This window comes from Micropterus salmoides, unplaced genomic scaffold (genome assembly GCF_014851395.1).
Source record: "Micropterus salmoides isolate LMB-PRFRI ecotype aquatic unplaced genomic scaffold, ASM1485139v1 Ms_hic_scaffold_14, whole genome shotgun sequence".
Taxonomy (NCBI): domain Eukaryota; kingdom Metazoa; phylum Chordata; class Actinopteri; order Centrarchiformes; family Centrarchidae; genus Micropterus; species Micropterus salmoides.
The window spans coordinates 5994422-6016923 of record NW_024040485.1 but is presented as its reverse complement, the minus strand read 5'-3'; the positions used below and the strand labels follow the sequence as shown (position 1 = coordinate 6016923).

The window sequence follows — 22502 nt, the reverse complement described above, 5'->3', positions numbered from 1 at the left end:
TATGAATGTGATTTGACAGCCATGAACTACAATACAACACAGTTAGACGGTATACTGCATATATAACCAAGAGATTTAAAAATATTCATAAAGCTACCTAAAAAACCTGCACTGAAAAATACTCAGTGTTTGTGTTTATATGACCAAAACACCTACATTATGCTATTTAACCTGAATATTCCTCATCATGGTATCACGTATTTTGTTATTTGGAGTTTCCTTTAATCAAGAACTTAGCAGGAAACAATGTAACATGTTAACTATGTCATGAAAAATCACAAGATCGACATTTCAATAAAAGGAAACTGTCCATAAGCCCTGATCCATATGTGACTGAAAGATTTTACACGCCAGAGTCTGTGTACTGGTGTTGGGGAGCAAGCCTTTTGTGGTTCCAGAGGGAGCTGCATGAAATCTGATAAATAAGCGACGACGAAAGTTGGGGCTGAAAAAATGAATGAAAGAAATCTGGTAGTGTGGAGTCCTCAGTAGCCGCTCCTCATCTCTGCTTGAGGCTAGCGGCTCAATGGTACATTAGCCACTACTACTGTAGCATATCACAGCAGAAGTAAGAACTGTCGGTGGTCGAGGTGGCTTGTGGGTCGGTGGAGGGATGTCAGCTTTAGGAGAACTTGCATGTACATTTGTACCTAAAACAGAGAAAACACATCATTTCCAGAACTTAATCGCAAACAGTTTTAGTTTAAGCATATGAAATTATTTTAAAGACATAACTAAGTGTGCTTTTTTTCTGCTTCTGTGATTGGTTGACAGAGGTGTGTGACAGTGCACTTGTGTCCAATCTGCCGCCATCGTCCTTCAGAAGCTCCTCCCAGCTGTCCAGCAGTCACGCTCCGGGCTTCGCCAAACTCAACAGGAGAGATGGTAAGGAAGAGTTTGACTCAATAAGACTTGTTGAGTTTGATCAGGGTATGTAACAAAACTGACCACACTGGATACATACAGTAAGTACCTGCAGTATCTTACTCTCACTTATTATTATTGTTATAGTTGTGTGTTAGAGCATGGAATAAAGTTTATACTGTTGTTCTTCTAAGCGGGGGTGTGAGCTTCTCCTTTAGTCCAGTGTAATGTGAGGTTTATCTGAGTCTAACAGACAATAGAGAGAAAGCGGCAGTCCTGTTACTGAGCTGCTCTGCTGCAGTTGTGCTCAGTAGAGAAGGGACTTTGCTTAAGCTCAGGGCACATAACACAAAACATAACAAACAGGAAAGTTTTACTGGATTCACAAAGACTTACAGGTAACTCACCAGTGACCAGAGGATCAGAAGGACAAGACAATCCAATCTAAAAGAATGGCAGCGTTGTCCCATCTTTATTCTCTATGGGTGCTGTTTGAATCGAAGGTTTATGCCTGAAGGATAATTGTGAATGGTGTTTGTTTGACCCAGCAGGGAGCCCTGTGCTGGATGCTGATGTGAGGCTTTGACAAAATTAAGTTTACAGTTTGTTGTGGAGCTTTTTGCAGCGAACAAGCTTCCTTGTTTTATCTCGACATCAAAGCTCAGAATCAGCTGGGAGGGTGAGATGAGTTTAATCTGGATCTGAATGATTTTCACCACCTGGGAAACTAAAGGAAGCAGAGCCTGCAGAACACTGCTCAGTCCCCAGTTTGTTTGATGGTCGAGCCTTTAAGCAAACAGGCTTTGTTGTAAAATGCTTCCAGTCTGCTCCCTGTGTTTGCTGATTTTTGGTAACAGTTGATTAACAAGGCTCTCTGCTGTGGTATTAGTACACATCTGTGTCATCACACTGAATTATATTTAAAGGTTAGCTTTTACTTCAAAGATCAGCTGAAGAGTCTGATCCTCACCTCCAAGACTGCCAACATTACACGCTGCCAGAAAGAAAAAGGGAGCAGAGGTTGCATTGATACTTTAGGTCATGTAGAGACTGTAAGAGCTAATTTTCATTATTGACCTTTGCTGATACATACTGGACCAAAACCAGTCCACTGTAATGATCCTGATGTTTCTTGGTCTTTGATGTACTGTTACAAGAGACAGGTGAACGCCTGCAGTTAAAATTCTGTAATGAAAACTGTGACCTGTGACTATTTTTATATTAATTTCTTTACATCATGATGGCCGATAAACACAAAACATTGAAGATCTTGGGCCTTTTGAACAAAAACAAAACAAGAATAACTTAAGAACAACTTAATAGCTATTTCAGGAGCTGAGCAGTTTACTTAAAGCTGCTTGAAATAGCTCAGATGTCATGTGACTTACATGTAAGTGTTGAACTGCTGTGGCTGTTAATAACAGGTGGGTCTTTGTTTTACTTATTTCCAGACCTTGAACGAAAGCCTAGTAATTCAGTGCAAAAAAAATTAAAGAGCAAGTTCTTTCATACAAAGTCAGTATTTTGCAACAATATAAATATATAGAAATCCATCATAAAGGGGGGAGAAACTCACATTTGCTCACCATTAGTCACCCCAATAGACCAGAATGCAGTGTTGCATTTTGAGTATCTCTCACTTCCTGCTACCATCACTAACACTGTTGTTCTGTAAGGTCAGTTGACTGCCTTGTTGTAAAAAAAAAAAGATTACAGGTAAATTTTACACCAAGTAATACAGCTGAAACCTTCAAAATACGCAGTTGTTAAAGCATTAAGGACAGTGGATAAAATAGTAAAATACACTCTTACGGGGTGGATATATCACAGCAAGAAGGTCATGGGTTCAAACCCCGGTTCCTGTGTGGAGTTTGCATGTTCTCCCCGTGTCTGCGTGGGTTCTCTCCGGGTGTTCCGGCTTCCTCCCACCATCCAAAGACATGCAGGCTAGGTTAATTCGTGTCTCCGAAATTGTCCTTAGGTGTGAATGTGAGTGTGAGTGGTTGTTTGTGTATGTGTGGCCCTGCGATGGACTGGCGACCTGTCCAGGGTGTACCCTGCCCAATGTAAGCTGGGATTGGCTCCAGCCCCCCGCGACCCTGTACGCAGGATAAACAGTTGACGATGGATGGATGGATGGACTCTTTAAAAGGAAGTCAGACAAGTTTGTACAGTTGAAGTTGGTCCACTCGTTTCTGTTGCTTCCACTGCCTTTCTTGGCTGGCGAGCTAGCAGGTGAGTCCTCATATTTGTTTTAGTTGAAGAGTAAAGCAACTGCTTTTTACAAAGTTGGAAAACATCCTTATCTCTGTTTGTAATGGGTCTGGGACAGTTGAGTATGTCCAGGAAGCTCACGGCACATACTCAGAAATTCGCCTAAGCTAAATCCACACACTATGCTGTTGGAACGCACTTCATACTCGATTTCAAATCATACTTAGTATAAATAGTATGTTAGTATGTGTTTCTGAACTACAGAAGTCCTAAGAGGCCATCCATTCAAATGTTTTTCTTACACCGTTTTCCTGTGATAATGGGATAATTATCTGGAGATAACGAATGTTGTTTTCCCGTGATAACAGGATAATGTTCTCGTGATATTGAGATAACAGTTGTTTAACACAGGGGTCAGTGAAGTGATTTTCAATGTTGCTGGTTAGCTCAGGGGGTAAAGTACAGGACTCACAGTTAAAGGGTTGTGTGTTCCACTTTAGACCAATTTTTTACTTCACTTTTTTATAATCCCCTTCAACAAAGTTCTTATGAAAAGACTGTTTCACATGCTCACAATAAAGCACGTTCTGGACTTTGTGCATCCCGGCGATTGGTCCACATCCATCCACCTATGGACTTTTCATTTTCCCATCATTCCCAGGTAGAGGAAATTCCTGCACTTCTCATTCAGGGGAATCCATTTAACATTACACATTTCCTGACGGCTATTTCGGATTCCCCTGAATCTCTTCATAACAACTCTGTCGAAGAAGATAATAAAAAAACACACAAAAGCAGAAAAAAACATCCAAAGCAGGAATTGAACACGCAATTCTTCGATTAAAAGTCCTGTGCTCAACCATCTAACCAGTGCTAACCAGTGACACTGGGTATACTTACAAAAATTTCCTAAAGAAACGTACATCCTGACCCCTGTATTGAGCTATTGTTTGTTATCTCGAGATTATGAGAAAATTATCCTGTTATCACGGAAAACAACATTTGTTATCTCGTGATAAGTATCCCCTATTTGAATGGATGGCCACTTAGGGCTTCCGTACATAACACAGCCTTAGTTTACTGATAGTTAAATAGGCCATGTAATAGATCAGGCTGACGGTGTAACCACTACAAACTGTCTGTTGTGCTTACAGATATATAAATATTTAACTTGAACTTGAACAAAAGAAAAGTTACGGCCCTTGAAAAGAACAGCTAGAATGCAATGGACAACAGATCGATGATATACAGTATGAATCATCTCGATTTTTGCTTCAACAACAAATTAAATGGCTTAAGAAATAGCTTAAGGACAATGGGAACATTAATGCATTTTTCTAATGTAGTTCTAGCACTAGTAGGTAGATGAAAAAAGCTCTTCCTCTGCAACATTCATGGTGCAAGATCCCAGAGAGAAATCCCTGCTGCTCGTTGAGGAAATCAATAAATAAATTTAAGCTGCAAGCAGCGTTGTGTGTGCCCTCGCATGTGTTGCACATTGAGGTGTGAGGCGGCCGCGTTGCAGATTCTGGAGCTCTGCTGGTGCGGCTGTGAATTTGCCACGCACTTAGGACGCTGCACAAAGATGTTATACGTCACTTCCTGTGTCCCTTTTATAGCACTACAGAGCACTTGGCACTACGACTATAACTGAATATTGGCATGTAGATGTGTCCGGGGCGGGACTTTTACCAAGCACAAAGCCTGACCGTTTTTGTGCTTGAAGTGAGGTGACTGCCTGGCTTGTTTTCACCACTGGAGTGTTTTGAGCCTTTTAGCCAAAAATTGTGATCTTCAGTGATACACAATTCCAAATTGAATCTCCAGGCACGCTAACGGCTCTGTGAGGCTGTACTAAATGCTAATGTGAGCATGCTAACATGCTCAAAATGACAATAGTTGCCGGCCTCATGGTGGTGATTGAGGAAACCCTTAGGGAACCAAGAATGTTTCTCCAAAATTTGATGGCAATCCATCGCGTAGTTGAGATGTTTCTGTCTGGACCAAAGTGGTGGAACGAGCTGCAGATAGACATTAGAAACCTGTCTTTATCCGTAATGAGTCCATGGACGTGAAGAGAATAGACCAACGTGTCTGAATACTAATACAGACTGAATAAAAGTTGGTATGACTGACTTTTTTTTAACATTGCAGCAAACTATTTTCACAGACACTTTATAAAACCCGGCAGCAGTTTCATTCTGCAGTGAGAACAGAGGACCTGACATTGTGCTTCCGACTTTGACCTGATGTAGCCGATCACAGTCGAGGCCTGATAGCTCTGACACCAGAAGTGGATAAAAAGCCCTGATAGTCTATTGATTGGAGATGAATGTCCTTTTACCAGGGACCTGGAGGATGAATGACTCAACTATTTCAGTCTTTCCGTCCGCTTCTCTTATTCTTCATTTTGATTCACCCCTTCTAACTTTTTATCTCTTATTTCTTATTGTCATCCAGCCTCTTCTTTTCTTAGTGTCCCACTTTCCTTTCTCCACCTCCTGTCTTCCTTCATTGTAAAGTCATAAGTGTCCCCTGTCCATTTTCGCTCCTTCTTTACAGTCTGTGTCCTGTTGTAACAATTAGTTTCGTCCCATCTGTCACATTTTTGTTTCCATTTGTGCAAACTAATTTGGCCATCTCTGTCTTCCTGCCAAGTCAACTAATACCAGTCTTCATATTTAAACATCTTTTTTCTTCAGTAGGCAATACTGACAGTTATCAGTAACACCAGTGTAATTATTCTGAAATGGACTCCATGCCACAGTAATCATTTTACTGAATAGTGACATTTAAAGGTAGAATTAAGCTTAAATTGGAACCTGTAAATCGGTTACGGACTGTATAACACTGGCCAACTAATAAAGTGTTGAGCTCCATATCCTGTTGACCTCCTTCTAAAACGTTCCACTGTTAACTCCACCACACACTTTAAATCTGGACTGTTTTGTCAATCCAGTAGTTCCTAATTTGTACTGTTCTGGTAACATGACCCTAGTCAAAATAAACAAATAAAAGCTGTTTGTCCAGTTTAAGCACTTCAAATACTCTTTGTCCATGTTGGCTTAAAATTTGGCAATTCATGACAGTTATCACCTGACTGCAGCTCCCTCAGCTCTATGGAGTGTTTTGGAGTGTTTTGGTGTCTTTCAGCTCATTGTTTTGATTTTCCAGCCTGCAACTTCACTAAATTTACTGTTGTCACTCTCTCCGTTGTCACCAACCGCACCTGGGCGCCATAGGAAGGCCCTAGAAGCTTTGGTAAAGTCACTTTATGCTACCAGCACCAAATAGATATAGAGTTGCTCAGTCAACAGCTGTTTGCTATCAGATTTTTCTTTTCAGTGTGTTAATATGTCAGTGCTGTGTTTCCAGCTTGTTTCTGCTGCCCAAAAGTGGACATGGTTATAGGTGTTTAATACGAGTGCAGCAATATGTCTGAAGTCCAACAAGATTTTAAATTGAAATATAAGAATATTCAACTTGGCACTCACGACTGTACCTTTAACCAATTCATTAACGGCTTATTTATTAGATTATATAATACATAAATCCAATAAAGATTATCTAGTTTTAAGATGGATTTGATTCTTGAAATGAGCAACAACATATAGTTTTCTCTCAGTAGGTGCTTGGAATAATAGTGTGAGAACCATCAGATATATTATATTATCTTACTAAGATATATCAAGAACAGTCACCTTGAAACGATTTTATCCATCCATCCATCGTCAACCGCTTATCCTGCGTACAGCGTTGCGGGGGGCTGGAGCAAATCCCAGCTGACATCAGGCGAAAGGCGGGGTACACCTGGACAGGTCCACACATAGACAAACAACCAGTCACACTCACACTCACTCTCACACGACCTTCTTGCTGTGAGGCGACAGTGCTAATCACTGCACCACTGCGCCACCCTTGAAACAATTTTAATATAATGCAAATTGTGTTTAACAAGATTATATATCTTGGATAAGACAAAATAAGATTTAATCATACTGTAATAGGATTTTTTTTTTTCTTTCTTGAGGTGTTTTTTTTTTTGCAGTGTGGAATTTGGAAAAATGGAAATTTCTCCTGCTTCACCTGCAGAGAACCTGCAGTGTTTTCCAGCTTGCTGCAGCTGCTGTCAGTGCTGCATTGAGCCCATTAGCTTCCTGTTGGACTCGCTGTCAGACTGACATGTTATCAGGCTGCTGAAATTACCCTCCAGGCTTTGTATTCTCATGCAAATGACCAGCACTCATTCTGGACCTGGCGCTCATAACATGACTTTCCAGCTGCCTTTCTATTCCTGTAAGCTGCCTGTCTCTCTGTCCTACTTCCTGTCTGACTCTTTATTTCTTTTCTGCTTCTCTGGTCTTTGCTTTTCTGTCTTTTCTGTCTACCTATCTTTTTGTCCCTCAGCCTGTCTGTCTCTCTGTAGTTGTCTGATGGAACATCAGTACATTACTGATGATGAAACAGTCATAGGTTTAGTTATCCATTCAGTCTGGCTGTACTTATCTGCACCTGATATTATTTTTCAGTTAACCTTAGGCAAAAACTACATTCACACTCTGAAAACACAAATCTTTCTCTTTGTCTTGTCCTTCCGACCTCACTAAGGTTGGAAGGACTTTCAAACATGCTCTCCAGAATGTGAAACAATGAAAACACATTTTTGTGTGGCCAGAGAAATCTGACGGCGGCGGATTTTACATTTACATTTACTCATTTGGCAGACTCTTTTATCCAAAGCGACTTACATTTGAGGAACAACATGTTAGATGTTAGGAGTTAGAGGTGTTATAAGAGGAAGTGTTCTCAGAAGAGATGAGTTTTCAAGAGCTTCTTGAAGTTAGAGAGGGACGCCCCTGCTCTGATGGCGTGTGGTAGCTCGTTCCACCGTCGTGGTGTCACAGATGAGAATAGCGGGGACTGGGATTGCTTTGTGTGAAGGGATGGCAGAGCCAGGCGGCGTTCGTTGGAGGAGCGTAGCGGCCGAGAAGGAACGTACGTTTGTATTATGGAGTTTAGGTAGATGGTGCAGACCCATTAGTCACTCTGTATGCAAGCATTAGTGACTTGAATTTGATTCTGGAGGCCACGGGGAGCCAGTGGAGGTCACTGAGTAATGGAGTGACGTGAGTCCTTTTGGGCTGATGAAAAACCAGACGCGCTGCTGCGTTCTGAACCATTTGTAAGGGTTTCACCGCACAAGCTGGAAGACCTGCTAGAGTTGCCATTTTACTGCCGTGACCTGCCGTGATGAAACTACAATGTTCTGAAGATGGACTACAAAAAGCGCATCTTTGACACTGCGCCCCCTGTTGTTGTAATGCAGGCCATCTAAAGGTGGACAACACAGTGGACTATATTACTTAATAACCAAGGTAGCAAAAAGGCAGATAAGGTAGCCTACTAGTCACTAAATAATGGACAGGGTTGTCACATTGAGAATGCTTGCTCACACTCACCCTCCTGCCCACCCCTATTTATCAACATGAATCCCAATTGTATGGAAATACAGTGTTTCCCGCAGAATGACAGTCAGACTCTGCCGAGAGAGAGAGAGAGAGAGAGAGAGAGAGAGAGAGGAGATGCTGAGAGAATATGTGCACTGCGCAGAACTCTGTCATAAAATATGAATTTACCCATTTTGAATAGTAACAAAATCAATAAAAAATCAGCGTTGACAATGTGGCAGGCCGCCACAGATAAATCAGTGTGTGGGAAACGCCTACTGTAGAGGTTATCCAGCTGGATCTTTGCCTTTATTAAGGCGAGGGTGTCAGCATCTGTGACTGAAGTATTAATTTGCTGAAGGCTGCAGTACATAACCTGAGGCTCCACGCTGCAACATTATCCTCACTTTGATCACGTTACAATACTAGTAACAGCTCGCATGGGTCTCAGTTATTGTTGACAGTTTAAGATATATGCATATTAGCAAGTTATGGCATAAGAGAGAAAAGGGTTAATAGCCAATGGTAACTTACATGGTAATCAACCTCCTTTATCCATTATGGTTGGTTTATTTTTTTTTTATTGTATAAAACACTTTATGGCTTATTTCAACAACCCGAAACATGAAACGGTGTTGAAACAGTATTAGATTACAAAAAAGTCAAAAGAAAACAAACCAGAAGAAAGAAGGTAATTGTGAGTCTTATTAAAGTATCATAATGTGCGTCTGTATTGCAAGGATCTTGCTAAATGTCGTTGATGGATTTTATCATTTGAGTTTGAGAACGTGCGCCGCTTTAAATGTTGCCGCCGCAAGGAATTGTGGGACGGCATTCTCTCCTTTCCTTTCGTAAAGGATGGTCCTCGTTGTCACTTATGTTGCCTGATTAGACTTGTTCTCAGGACTGTTTTGGTGTCAAAGCAGAAAAGGCACAGGTGGAATTAATAACTGGCTGGATTCCATTTAGGTGACCTCGATTCAGGGTTCTGGTCCTGTGCGCACTCACTCACTGATGTGGCTTACTGGGACTCGTAATGGAGCCATTATGTTATTATTTACACATGGGCTTTTCCTGCTTTGACCCGTTCATAATATCTGAAGGGTAACAGGTCTATTTGCAGCATAGCTCCGCCTAATGTACACCTGACTAGAGGTCTAAGCAGCAGAAGAAATTGAAAACACCTGTGTGGGTGTGCAGAACCTTTAAGATTTAATGGCTTCAGTAGAGACATAGTTTTATGATTATTTCTCTGATATCATTGTTGTCATGGCTGCAACAGATTAATGTTCTGTTAACTGAAGTAGAAACTTTTTAAGAGCGAGATGCTGGTGAAATGAAGGCATGATTTGGTTTGTGTTTTTGTAACATATCAGTTTCATTTTAGTGTTTTTAGCTCCTGGTAGTATAGGTTTTATTTGTTTAACATTGCTTACATTATAAAGATTCAGATGTAGTTTTAGCCTTAGCGCAGGCTTTTTGATAGTTTGTGTTTTTAAATCTAATATTTTTGACTTTTCCAAACAAATGAAACAAAACAGAATATTAAACACTGTGTTAGCACTTAGGTGGCATGTGTCCCTTTTGGTCTGGTTTTACATTCCCACATTTCCACTTGGACTTTTCCCTGATTCGTTAGGCTCCTATGATCAGTTCAGCCTCTGTTTGGCCAGAGCAGTGATGTCACACTCCTGACCTCCATTATTCTTTACTTTTCTCAGTGGGTATTGAGATCTGGTGCCTTGACAGACACTGGGGGAGAGAAAACAGGGACATCTCTTTGATTTAAAGTGACAACCGTGACAGAAAGTGTTCAGACCGCCAGCCATCAGCTCACCTCAATTATATTAGTTTCAGTTACACTGTCAGGATGGACACAGTAAATCTTTGTAACGCCTCTCTGTCTCGGATTCGTGTCCCTTGGATCTCTTTCTCTTTTGTTCTGCAGTCTAATCTTCATGAGTAAAGGTCAGAGTGTCTGCTCTTTTCTGTTATTCCATCGCAGGACACGTCTGTTAGTCAAGTGCTTATTAGCTTTGGCCTTTAGCTCTTTAAAGATCAGGCTCCTTCAGCCACCAGACCGTCACTGATTCCTTTTCCCTGCTGAGTGTTTCTCCTGTGCCTACACAATGTTCAGAGGCATTTTTGACGCGCAACAGAAGCTGTTCCAACTTTTGCCCTTTTGAACTTACATGACACCCGGGGTGGAAATATGTTCCCCAGTACAACCATTTAAAACTAGTATTAGGTCAACACATGAGAAAGGATTTCAGTCAGACCTTAGTGTTACCACAAAAAAACAATTTATCTCGTTATCTGTTGGTATAGGATTTATGTTGGTACCCAAGATTCAGACAGAGCACACACGAATGCTCCAACACTATTTGATTTAAAACCTTTGGGTCACAGAATTGAAGGTAGTGCCATACAGACTAATTGGGCGGTTCATCAAATGTAGAAATGTAGTAATTTGCCCATTTTTTATTGTGATATAAACCTTTCAGTATCTTGTGGCCAATTAGCTCACAAATTTTCACGTCAGACTGACCATTAGATGTTTTCATATTATGTGTGTAAAGATTAAAAACATTTCTCCTCTGAATTCTTCAAGCATAAGTAATAATATAAACCTGTACTGTAGTTCTTTAAGATATCTTTTCATGGAATAGTGTCGGTCTAAAAGGGCCTGATGCTGTCATGAGTCGAAAAGGTCAGGGGTCGGAAATATCCCGCCAAAATTTAAGGAAATTCTAGAATTTTTTTATTTATTTTTTTACAGCTAGCAAGGAACTGTCTGGAACCTCCTGCCCCATTTGAAGAAGTCATTCAGCTTGCAGGTCGACACGTCTCTCAGCCAAGTCACAGCAGGAATTTAAGGCAACATGATCTGACAATGTGACCATCTGGAAAGAACTGTTGTATAGTCTGGTCCCTGTTCTACATGTTCTCTTGTACACGTCGTGCTTGTAACTTACAGCTTGTACGGACAGCAGCTGGTGGGCTAAATATTGGCTTGCTGCTGTTGGAACCAAGAGAACTGAATAGTCTTTCTAAAAGTCAAGCGGCATTAAAGCCGACTTTCACTGGGTTTGTTCTTCGTAAGGCTTCCTGCCACTCACTCTGCATGTGTGTTTGTGTGTTTGTGTTTGTGTGAGTGTGAGTGCTCAGTGGGGTTCTGGTCACCAGCCTCCTTCTTCAGAACCATCTGGTGTTTGAGCTCTGAGTCTTCAGCCACACACAAAACACACACACACACACATACACACACACACGCTACACAACAGTTTTTAAGGTTCAGATAAGAAGTAAGACATACTCCTATCCTACCAATTCTGCATTTTATAGTATGCATCAACAAGTGGCCTTAATGCAATGTTACTAAATATAATTCTACTATATTGCAACAGAGAGGTTACAACCCTACTTAAACATTTCTTACTCTGATCGATCGCCTGCAGCACAACCAGTCAATACATTACCACACAGTTCCTTTATGGATGAAAATAAGGAAGAACACGCTCATGTAGGGGTACTGTAAAACGAATCAATGCTCTGCAACGCATCCTTTCATAGGTTAGACTGTGTGTGGGAAATGATATCAGCTTATTTGTGCTTTTATCTTTAATCCGATTTATTTGCCATGTGCAGACGCCACTCTCACGCCAACACAGTAACCTGGAATAGACCTGAGTTAGCCAGCGGTGGGTCCACAACATTTTGATGATGGTGGTGGAGAGCGCTGTCTAACATGTCGCTCCAAAATCTCCCAAAGGTGTTCCGTTGCGTTGAGAACTGTAGATTGTGAAATCTAAAAGTCTTTTCATCAACACATTGAAAAACCCCATTTCAAATACATTTAGTGAAAAACTGAGGAATGGGTTAAGGCGCAAGTTGTTTTTGTGGTGGCTCTAGCTCTAGGTAAATCAGAAATATTTAAATTATTTCTTAGCATTGCAAAAACATTCAGACTACTTTCTCACAAATAGGTTGTCTTGATTTGTTTTGGTATTTTACATATTTTTGGGCACAGATGATGAGACCGTAAGGGAGCCCTGTTAGTTGCTTTGACAAGTGAAATATCAAATGCTGATTGTATTGCGTATTTTCATTTCCCAATATGCATGTGTTTCTCAGAGAGATATGAAAAGAAGCACATGCCTGATGCCACTGTGGGTCATTTAGCAAATTTAAATGATTTAAATTCCTCAGGATTTGTATCCCATTGGAGGCTCAAAATGGATTTAAAGCTGTTTGCGGTTGTTCAATCAATTTTCTTCACTCTGCTTTTTACAACAGCAAATTGTGATTTTTATTCAGAATGAAAGTTCAAGCAAAGCAATCCATTTTCCAGCATCTACCAAAGCTCATTTCATCTCCTCCCAGATTGATGGAATAAATCATGTATGCTGGTTTTTCTCTCTCTGCAGGAGCTGGAGGTTGGTCTCCTCTCACGTCAGACAGGTACCAGTGGTTGGAGGTCAGCCTTGGCGAGCGGACCAAGATCACTGCTGTCGCTACTCAGGGCCGCTACGGCAGCTCTGATTGGCTGACGTCGTACCTGCTGATGTTCAGCGACACGGGACACAACTGGAAACAGTACCGGCAGGAGGACAGTACAGGGGTGAGTCCATACTGAAACAAACAGTTCCATCAAAACTACGTCACTGACTTCATTTTTTATGGCTACACTTTTGTTCTTGCATTGCCTCTATTTCCCCTGAGGGACCAATGAACATCATCATATTTTGTTTGATGCTGTCATGTTGAGGCTGTGCTGTACAGTGCTACGTGGCTCCATACATCTTGCACAGGTAAACTCAAGCCACCACAAATTAATCTTTTCATTTAAAACGTATGGACCATTGTTGAAGCTCTGCTGACTCTCCAGACCTGTCAATAAAGCTGCATTAGCTGCTGATCACAAGCTGAGAGGCTGTCAAGAGGCACAATTTATTTATGGCCTGTACTTGCATAACGCCTTTCTAGTCTTCCGACCACTGAAAGCATCACATTCGCCCATATTCATATACTGATTGCAGAGGCTAAGGTGCCCACTGCTCATCAGAAACAGAAATGAACATTCACACATAAGGTTGGGATTAAGGACACTTGCAGACTGGAAGAGGCAGGGGATTGAACCCCCGATCTTTCGATTTGTGGGCAACCAACTCTACCTCCTGAGCCACAGTTAGCGGCTATGGTGTTGCTCGCTCTTTGGCTTTTTAAAGAGGCACTAAGCATGTTTATCTACAAAGTGACACTGGTTGTGTCATATATAACAGATTATGTGTCTCTTTACTTGCCAGTATTTTTGATGGGAAATATAAAAAATATTGCTCATACATACAAATACACTGTATGTAGGTTTGGTACTTGGTACTTTGGTATAAGACAATTATGGACTTCCAACCCATACATGATATAGATGAAATTTTACAGTAATTAAAAACAAAGTATATACAGTTTTTAGAATTAATTTTAAAGTAAACGAAATTTCAAATGGATTAAACTATTGCGGCTGGTGCAGTGGTACAGTGGTTAGCACTGTCGCCTCACAGTAAGAAGGTTGCCAGTTCAAACTCTGGTTGCCCCTTGCCTTTCTGTGTGGAGCTTGCGTGTTCTCCTCATGTCTGCGTGGGTTCTCTTCAGGTGTTCAGGCTTCCTCCCGCCATCCAAAGACATGCAGACTAGGTGATTTGGTGTCTCCAAAATTGTCCTTAGGTGTGAGTGGTTCTTTGTCTGTGATGGACTGGCGACCTGTCCAGGGTGTACCCGCCTTTCACCCGGTGTCAGCTGGGATTGGTTCCAGCCCCCCGCGACCCTGTACGCAGGATAAGCGGTTGACGATGGATTGATGTTACAGCAGCCTTAACTTCAGGTTCACAGAGACACACAAAAGTTTGCTTTAAAGATTCAAAGTTCAAACTTATTTTTAGAGACAATCTTACACAGAAGCAGTTCCACACATTAGGGATGGGTATCGCTACTCAATACCTTTATGGTATCGACCGAAACAGCGCAGTATCGAGTGGAATTGAAACATCTCCAGTCAAACCAGTACTTCAATTGATACTTTTTGTAACCAGATCGCAGCAAAAAATGACTATTTGCATGGTTTTGCTTGCAGCCAAAACCGCAAACAACAAACAGAAAGAAAGAGAAGAGTAAGCCTTTTTTTCCTTATGTGCCTGCATCATAAACTGTATAAAAACATTCCTGCATGCGTTGAGTCCCCTCACCTTCGGCTGAGGTCTCAGGCACGTTCGTCACTGTTGCAAGTTTATCACCACAAGCTTGGCTTTCCCTCGGTACTGTACATTTGTATTTGCTGTTCACATCACTCGTCACTGATCGATCGCTGCGTTCCATCATATCAATTAAACACTTTTGTGCCGCAGCAGCGATCAGCTGATTTTCCTCACGGAGCCTCGGCTGCAGCTGCGGCTGCTTCAGGTGGAGTTGGTTTGATTGGCTGGACGTGCAGCCTCTCTTTTCCTCTGTTTGTGTCTTTAGTGTAGTTTAGTGACTTGTTTAAACAGACTCCTTACTCGATTTATACTTATACCTGTTGTTTCACTAGCAGACAGAGACAAAATAATTTTCTGTTGTTTACTTTCAACACTCAGATCTAAAATTACTTTAAATTTATTTCCCACAACTTATTTGGTGACTGAACTATTTCACTCCTCCTCTCTCATTCAAATATAAAAAATTGCAAGCTGTAGTCTTTTCCCTTATAAATACTACCCATGAGGATGACCTAATTAGGATGAGGAGCGATCTGATACAATTTCCTAAACTTAAACAACTTTTATGTAGCAGTTATTTGAAACAAGAAAAAAATAAAATATTAAATAATATAAAAATTGCTTGTCCATAACAACAATAAAAATAATAATAGGTCACCAATCAACTACTATGGCTTCAACAGGTGGCATTTTATGCAAGGTATCGACTGAAACACTGTATCGGTATCACTTTAAGGGTTCTGGTTTTGGTACTGGTATGTAAAATTTTAAATAATACCCAACCCTACTGCACAGTCAAACAAACTCTACAGGAAGAAAGCTCTTGAGTTTGGTCACCTGCTGACATGAAACTTGGAGAAGATACAGCACGTCTGTAAGATTTATAGACCTGCCTGTTTTTCCCAATGAAAAGCATCCAGTTTGAGCTCTCTCCTTTATCTGACGTCCTTTTCTTTATGTCTCAATCTCTTTCCCGATCTCAATTTACTCTTCACTATAGAGTTAACTAATGAGCGTTTGCTGAAGTCACATCCAGTTAATCCAACAGTCAATACATCCTTACTTGAAAAGATTGTTACACCAAGGCCTTTACTTCTACCTGAGTATCATGTTTACTAATCATGTTTCGACATTAGCAGGACATTTTATTACTTTTTCCACCACTGATCATGAGTAAGAATGTTGCAGGAACATAGCACAGCATAGACCGAAAGGGAAAAGGCTCAGCTTGTCCCTGTAGAACTGATTAATGAAGAAATCCGTCAGAAGGACAGCAGAGGCGGTGAAGCGGTGAAGCGTCACCTCCCACCTCCTGGTAGACACAGAACTCCCCTTCAGTGTTTTCCCGTCACACAAGTGTCGTGTTGGACTTGTATTTGTCCCACTGTAGTGATGGAACATGGTTCAGTCTACAGCCACAGGAATACTAAGTAGTTTTGATCTTGTTTGTGTAGGAAGCAAACGCAGGGATGAATCCTGTCAGCACAGAGAGCCAAAAGATGTTTCAGTTTCTCACCTGCATGCTCCCAGCGAGCCTTATACCAAATCACTTGCAGTGCAACAAACATGGGAAAAGTGTAATACTTCCTACTTTTTGCGTGGACATTTATCCAGGATTACACTACATCTGTTACAGCAGTTCAGAGAGGAGCTTTTGATTAGAAGTCGAGCCGAGGCAATTTCCTCATGTGGAGGGAATCCAGCTAATCTCAGGACTTCTCTGAGGGAGCAGAGAACAGCTTCTCACAGCTTAAAAACATGTTGATCTGACACTCTGAAATGTGACTGGGATTGTGCACAGTTTACAGTAAAGTGCTTCTCTACTACTGTGTATTAGTCAGCCAATCTTACACAGTCCGTCAGAGGAAGAAAGGTGATGGGAGAGCTGTTGGATCAACGTCCACTGGGCTTCTGCCTTAGAGGCCTGAAGTCAGGGGAGGAAGTATGCTGTTTTCTCTTCTCCACTTTTTCTCTTGTCTGAAGCCTGTGGGTACTTGAAAATATAGCAATCCATCTTTTCTTTATTGTCTCTCTCCTCTTTATCGGTTTGTTTCCTCCTGCCTGGAAGGCTGGGGATGACGAAACGAGTGCTGCTCTTTTTTACTTTTTCCCGTTCTTCTCAAATTTCCTCTTTCCCTTTACTTCCTCTTCTCCTTTTCTGACGCTCCTGCTTTTCTCCCTCTTACTCTCAGCATGAGATTTTCTTTCCCTTTCATTTTGTCCCTCTGTCATTTCCCTTTGATACTCACTGAATAAACTTCTGCCTTTATTCTTTTCTACTATTCTGTCCTTCACATTCATAGTTAATCTCTCTCACCATGTCTCTTTCACTCTTTTTTGCTCATCAAAGGTTGCTGTTGAAGAATTCACATCATCTTTGTAGAAGTAAATGAGATTCGGTCTCCTTTCCTTATCTGCCTCTTCAGTATCTGTCACGTAACAACATAAAAGCATTGGTCATTTATTCAAGCACTTAAATGGCCCATGTGTCTTCTTCTTGACAAGGACGCTGGAAAAGTTGTATAACACCAAAAAAAACCTAAGGGAGGAGGTCAGGTTTGATTGAGAATCCAAACAAAAACGCAGGATATATACATTGGTGTCTCCAAAATTGTCCTTAGGTGTGAATGTGAGTGGACTGGCGACCTGTTCAGGGTGTACCCCGCCTTTCGCCGATGTCAGCTGGGATTGGCTCTAGCCCCCCGCGACCCTGTACACAGGATAAGCAGTTGACGATGGATGGATCTCTACTCTGCCTAAGGCACATTGCATTAAGAAAGTTAAAAAGTCTCCTTGACATGATGATCTGTAGAAATGTGAAACATCTTGAGTATATACACTAAATAATGCATCACCTAATGGTTTAAATGAGGAATGTGTGCAAGCCCATTTATGCCAGTAAAAGGAAAAATAAAGAAGAAAGGTGAGCCGTGCAAATGGGTAAATCAACATTAGGTCAACTTACTAAGTCAAAATTAGGAGATAAAAGTATACATTTAGAATTAATAGTTTCATTAGCATATTTATGGCACGTGAGCAGCGCTCCTCGTTTACAAAGCTTGACCGGATGTAAACGGAATATCTGACTCCGCCCACACGGCCACGAAGTCTGCAACAAGTTCGCGTCTTGCATCTGTCCATGTGGTTGCACTTCTTAGAGTTTGTTGAAGTGATGAGCTCTTGCTCTGTCTTTGATATGGGGCCGCTCCGCCAAACCAGTGGTAGAGGAAACACTGGTGGGTGTTATTTTGTATCATGTGATCTAAGCTGTAATTTTTTTGTATGTACGTATGGCCCATGTGGACGTTTGCCTGATGAATTGTGTAGGTTGAAACGTTTAATCATCAGCTCTTTTTAGGTGTTAGTTTAAGAAACCTTTAGAAACCTCTATAATTGTTTGTCAGCTTAAGAGTTCCCTCCATTAAAACTACAGTTTTTAGATTTATATGAATGTAAGATATCGGAAAGTCTTGTGAATAAGGCACGGTGTACTGGAGAAGGGCTGTAATTCATTTTGATGACGCTTCACATCTATCATCCTTTCATTCTGAATTTATCTTCCACTGAGGTTTTAAAAATGTTCCAAAAGGCCATGAGTTAGTAGTCTACTTATCATATGAGGGGGTCCAACTCTACTCTCTCATGATTACAGAGGAATTAACAAGTTAATTGTGTGTCTACATTTTTATTGAGCAGTGGGAGAGCCAGTTAACCTGCATGTCAACTTCAAGGGAGCGATGTAATTAGGATAGATTGCCAGATGAGAGAGATAGAAAGAGATGGGAAGGGAGCGATCCATCAGGCATTCAGGCCAGTGTCAGAAAGAAACACCCAATCAATTGTCTGTTCATAGTCCAAAAAAAGAAGATTTTATTGTAAAGCAGGTTAATGAATCTGGCGGATCAAACCGCCAACCGTGTTATTGGCGGACAACCAACTTTACTTCCTGAGCCACAGCCCCACTGAGTTGTGCAAATCCATGCTGTGATTTACACAGTTCACCATGTACTAATAAGGAAAAAGTTGCAACTTGTCACACAACAGAGCTAACTTGTACGCAAAAAGATTAATCAGATCAGAATTATAATCAGAACTTACATTTTTGAAACATTTTGTACTTTTTGCTGGTAATACTTTGGATACTAACGACTATTTTAATTGCAGGACTTGATAATAAACTTTTTTCAGTTTAAGTTTCTTTTAGCTTTCACAAAGTGCAGCATCTTTGAGATGGATGAGATTAAATGAAGAAAGATGACTAGAGGACTAGAATCAAAGAACCATTCTTTTTGTTTGATTATTTGTCTAGTGATTTTTATTTATTATTTAATGAATTATAACCACAGCCTTTGTTTAAATAAACATTTAAATAACAATCCTATCTTTAGTTGGGTTGCATTTGATTTAAACAGCTGTGGTTAGTCTGAGATATATGCTTTTTAAAGTAATTGTGCTGAACTGTTTATATGTGATTTTTCCAGTTAGCAATAATGCAGACACATAATTAACAATTCCTCAATGTGTTTGTGTGTTTTCAGTCTTTTCCAGGTAACAGTAATGCAGACAGTGTGGTTCAGTACAAGCTGCAGCAGCCGGCGATCGCTCGCTTCCTCCGCCTCATTCCTCTGGACTGGAACCCCAACGGGAGGATCGGACTCCGACTGGAGACCTACGGATGTCCTTACAGTAAGTCTTTTCTCCTTTGTTGGACTCACCGGACTCTCTAGAGTTGTCATCCTGCTGAAAAAGCCCTTGACACTGGTGGCTGACTGGTTTTATCTATATGACCTGTTGAGTTTGTTTACTGTCCCAAAGGGAAATGTAGTTTCCATGACATATCATTACAATGGGGTATTTGGAGAGAGAATCAACATCTCACTAGCCAATACATAACATATTTAATCTGGTTAAAAAGAAAAGAAACATTACATATCACACCAGTTAATTATATTTTGATTGCCCACAGATACAAAGAGCGACAAACACTTTCCGGCAGCCTTTCATTAGAAGTATTTTCATATTTCACAACTGATTTAATCTCTCACCTCTGTTATTAACGGTGAGAACAACATGTATCACACAAAACACATTGTGTTCACAATTTCCTTTGTGCCCCTTTATGTTGGCAGTGGCATCAGCTCTGGCATCAACACAATGAAATAAACGAACATCACGTTGTGCTTTATTTCCACAAATAAACGATCTTTGCCCTTTTCTCATTCTGTGTTTGTCAGTGATTACACCATCTTGGCAAACACAGAAAGAAAATGTATCACTCTTTTCTTAGAGCCAAATATCAATATAACAAATATCAACCTGTTCCTACTTAAACATTAAAAGCATGTTGTTAGTAGTAGTTTCAATTTGTCAGAGTTTACGATGAGCGTGACTTCACATACATTATATGCGCACTGAATATGACTCCTCTTCATCATTCTTCATCCTCTTCATGACTCAGTTGAAGGAGCAGGTGTAATATTTAGCCTCTCGGCATTAACTCCCTGTGGTATCTTTGCCCCGATTTCCGTCCTCACCAGTTGTTCACTATATTGTCCTTCATGAAAACACAACATGCTCATGAATATCAAAAAGTCTGCACATTTTCATATATGCTCAAATGGATTTATCTAACAGTGAATATTAATGTGCAAACATGATTTTCATTTGGACTCTCTGTCTCTGGGATTCTATCCGCAGCTGTCCTCCTTTTATCAGTTGACTGGAAGCTTTGAAAAAAAAGTACGTTTGTTTTGAACACTGATTCTTATAATACAAGAACAAAGGGTTGACATACACATGACGCCAACACAAATAAACAGGTTTCAAAAACTCTTGTGATCTTCATTTTTTCAGCTTTATTCCCACTAGTGCGTTCCCCGGTTACAAGGACCGATGTGATGCCTCCCTGCGCTTTTTCGATAGTGCAGTGCTTGTTCAAAATGTGTCTCACATTGGTTTCATGTCCTACAGCATTAATAACACTGAAGCAACAGAACAACGGCGGAGGTACTGCTAGATATTCAGCACTTCCTTAGAACTTTATAAAACTCTTACAGCTCCGTTTTAACACATTTTTTCCTAACATATATCAAACCTGCGTGATGATGATAACTGTGTTTCAACAATCCACTACTACATTGGAGCATATAAGCCCTGCACCCACCAGGGTACCTGAGCGGCTCACGCTGTACTGTCGTTTACTCAGTTTATTCATTCTGGAGCATATAAGCCGCACTGCTGTGCTCCCAAGAGTCTTCCCCGTAGGGATGGGTGTCGCTACTCGATACCTTTAAGTACCGACCGAAACAGTCCAGTATCGAGTAGTATCGAAACGTCTGCAGTCAAACCAGTACTTCATTCGATTCTTTTTGTAACCAGATCACGCAGCCTTGGGTCCGCAGCAACACACCTGCTGTGTTTGTAGTCGATTGGATGAACAGTTCCTGACATAATCAAAATTCAAACACACACACACAAAGTTATTACAATTCATCCTGAGGGGGACAGGAATATGTGCACCAATTTCCACAGCAATCCATCCAAGAGTTGTTGAAATGTTTCAGTCTGTACTTGTTGAGTCGTTCTTTTGGATCATCACAGCGTTCGCCACTTTTACATCATCTCTATTTTATGTTCCCAAATCTTGTACTGGAGTCCAGACTGTTCTCGTATTAGATATTCATCATAGTGCTGGCCAAAAAATCAAGGAACAATTCTTTTCTACTGATACTTAGTTAGTATATGTTAGTATATATAGTTTGATATGTACCGGGTCTGCACTGGTACAAACTGCCTCCACAATTGCCATATGCTCGAAAGACAGACACACAAAACCTTTGGCCTTCTCCGCATTCATATGTTACCAAACTAACTGCCAGACATCAAAATTAAAGTATTACAGCCTTAAACTCACTTGAGTACAGTGTGAATCATGTTTTCTTCAGTACTCGACCTGAGTCAACTCAACTGCTGCAGATACCAGCTCTCGTACGTATTTGCTGCCCCCTTTATGCCAAACTGCAGTACGCTGAAGAATACCGAAGAGACAGCTTCAGGGCTTCTGGGCTCACCAGATTTCGTTCATGTACCCGAGTCAGAAACTAGATTCTTTATGTTTTGTGAGAATAACGAAGCATTTTGCTTTGCTTGCACTCGATACCCCCATTTCCCGTTGGTGTGCCCTGCACTGGTGTGGCCTAAAAGGTGTACAACACCCACTACTCGAAAACTCTAAAAAGTCCAGATACTCAAAACATTTAGAGGTCCAGACCTGGGTATACCGAGGCAACATAACACTCTACCCTCCCGGCACTAATCCATCATATTAGTTCACCAAATGGAAATATGATTTATGATAAAACACAATTTTGTGTTCCTTAAAATTGTGCTGTCCCCTCTGGAAGAAGATGGGATTATGAGAAACATTTAAAAGATGGATTTTGATAAATAGCCTGTAGTGGTTTGGAAATATTCAAGTTATTCAAGAACACAGCAGATACATTTGTGTAATACGTTTTTCAGTCAGCCTGACGGTTGGAGGACACTTGGTTTTCCTGGTGGTAAACTAATGTAGCATGCACAGCCGAATCCTCCCCGGATAAGCAAGTGTAATATACTGAAGGGAGCTGAAATATAGCTGTAATAGCAAACAGTTTACCAATTGTTGTGGGTTTTGGTCTGTTATTGCAACAACACAACATAACATTTCATAATCCGCCTTGGCAGTTAC

At 40.8% G+C, this 22502-nt stretch overlaps 1 protein-coding gene across 2 annotated transcripts in view; it reads left to right on the top strand.

Annotated features, from left to right (window-relative positions):
• LOC119901717 (contactin-associated protein-like 4) overlaps nt 1-22502 on the top strand; it is a 138648-nt gene that overhangs the window by 43675 nt on the left and 72471 nt on the right. For both annotated transcript variants that reach the window (XM_038717324.1, XM_038717325.1), the window contains exons 2-4: nt 775-885; nt 12953-13146; nt 19312-19459. In XM_038717324.1, coding sequence (XP_038573252.1) covers nt 775-885; nt 12953-13146; nt 19312-19459 — 453 coding nt within the window. The remainder of the gene's footprint in view (nt 1-774; nt 886-12952; nt 13147-19311; nt 19460-22502) is intronic.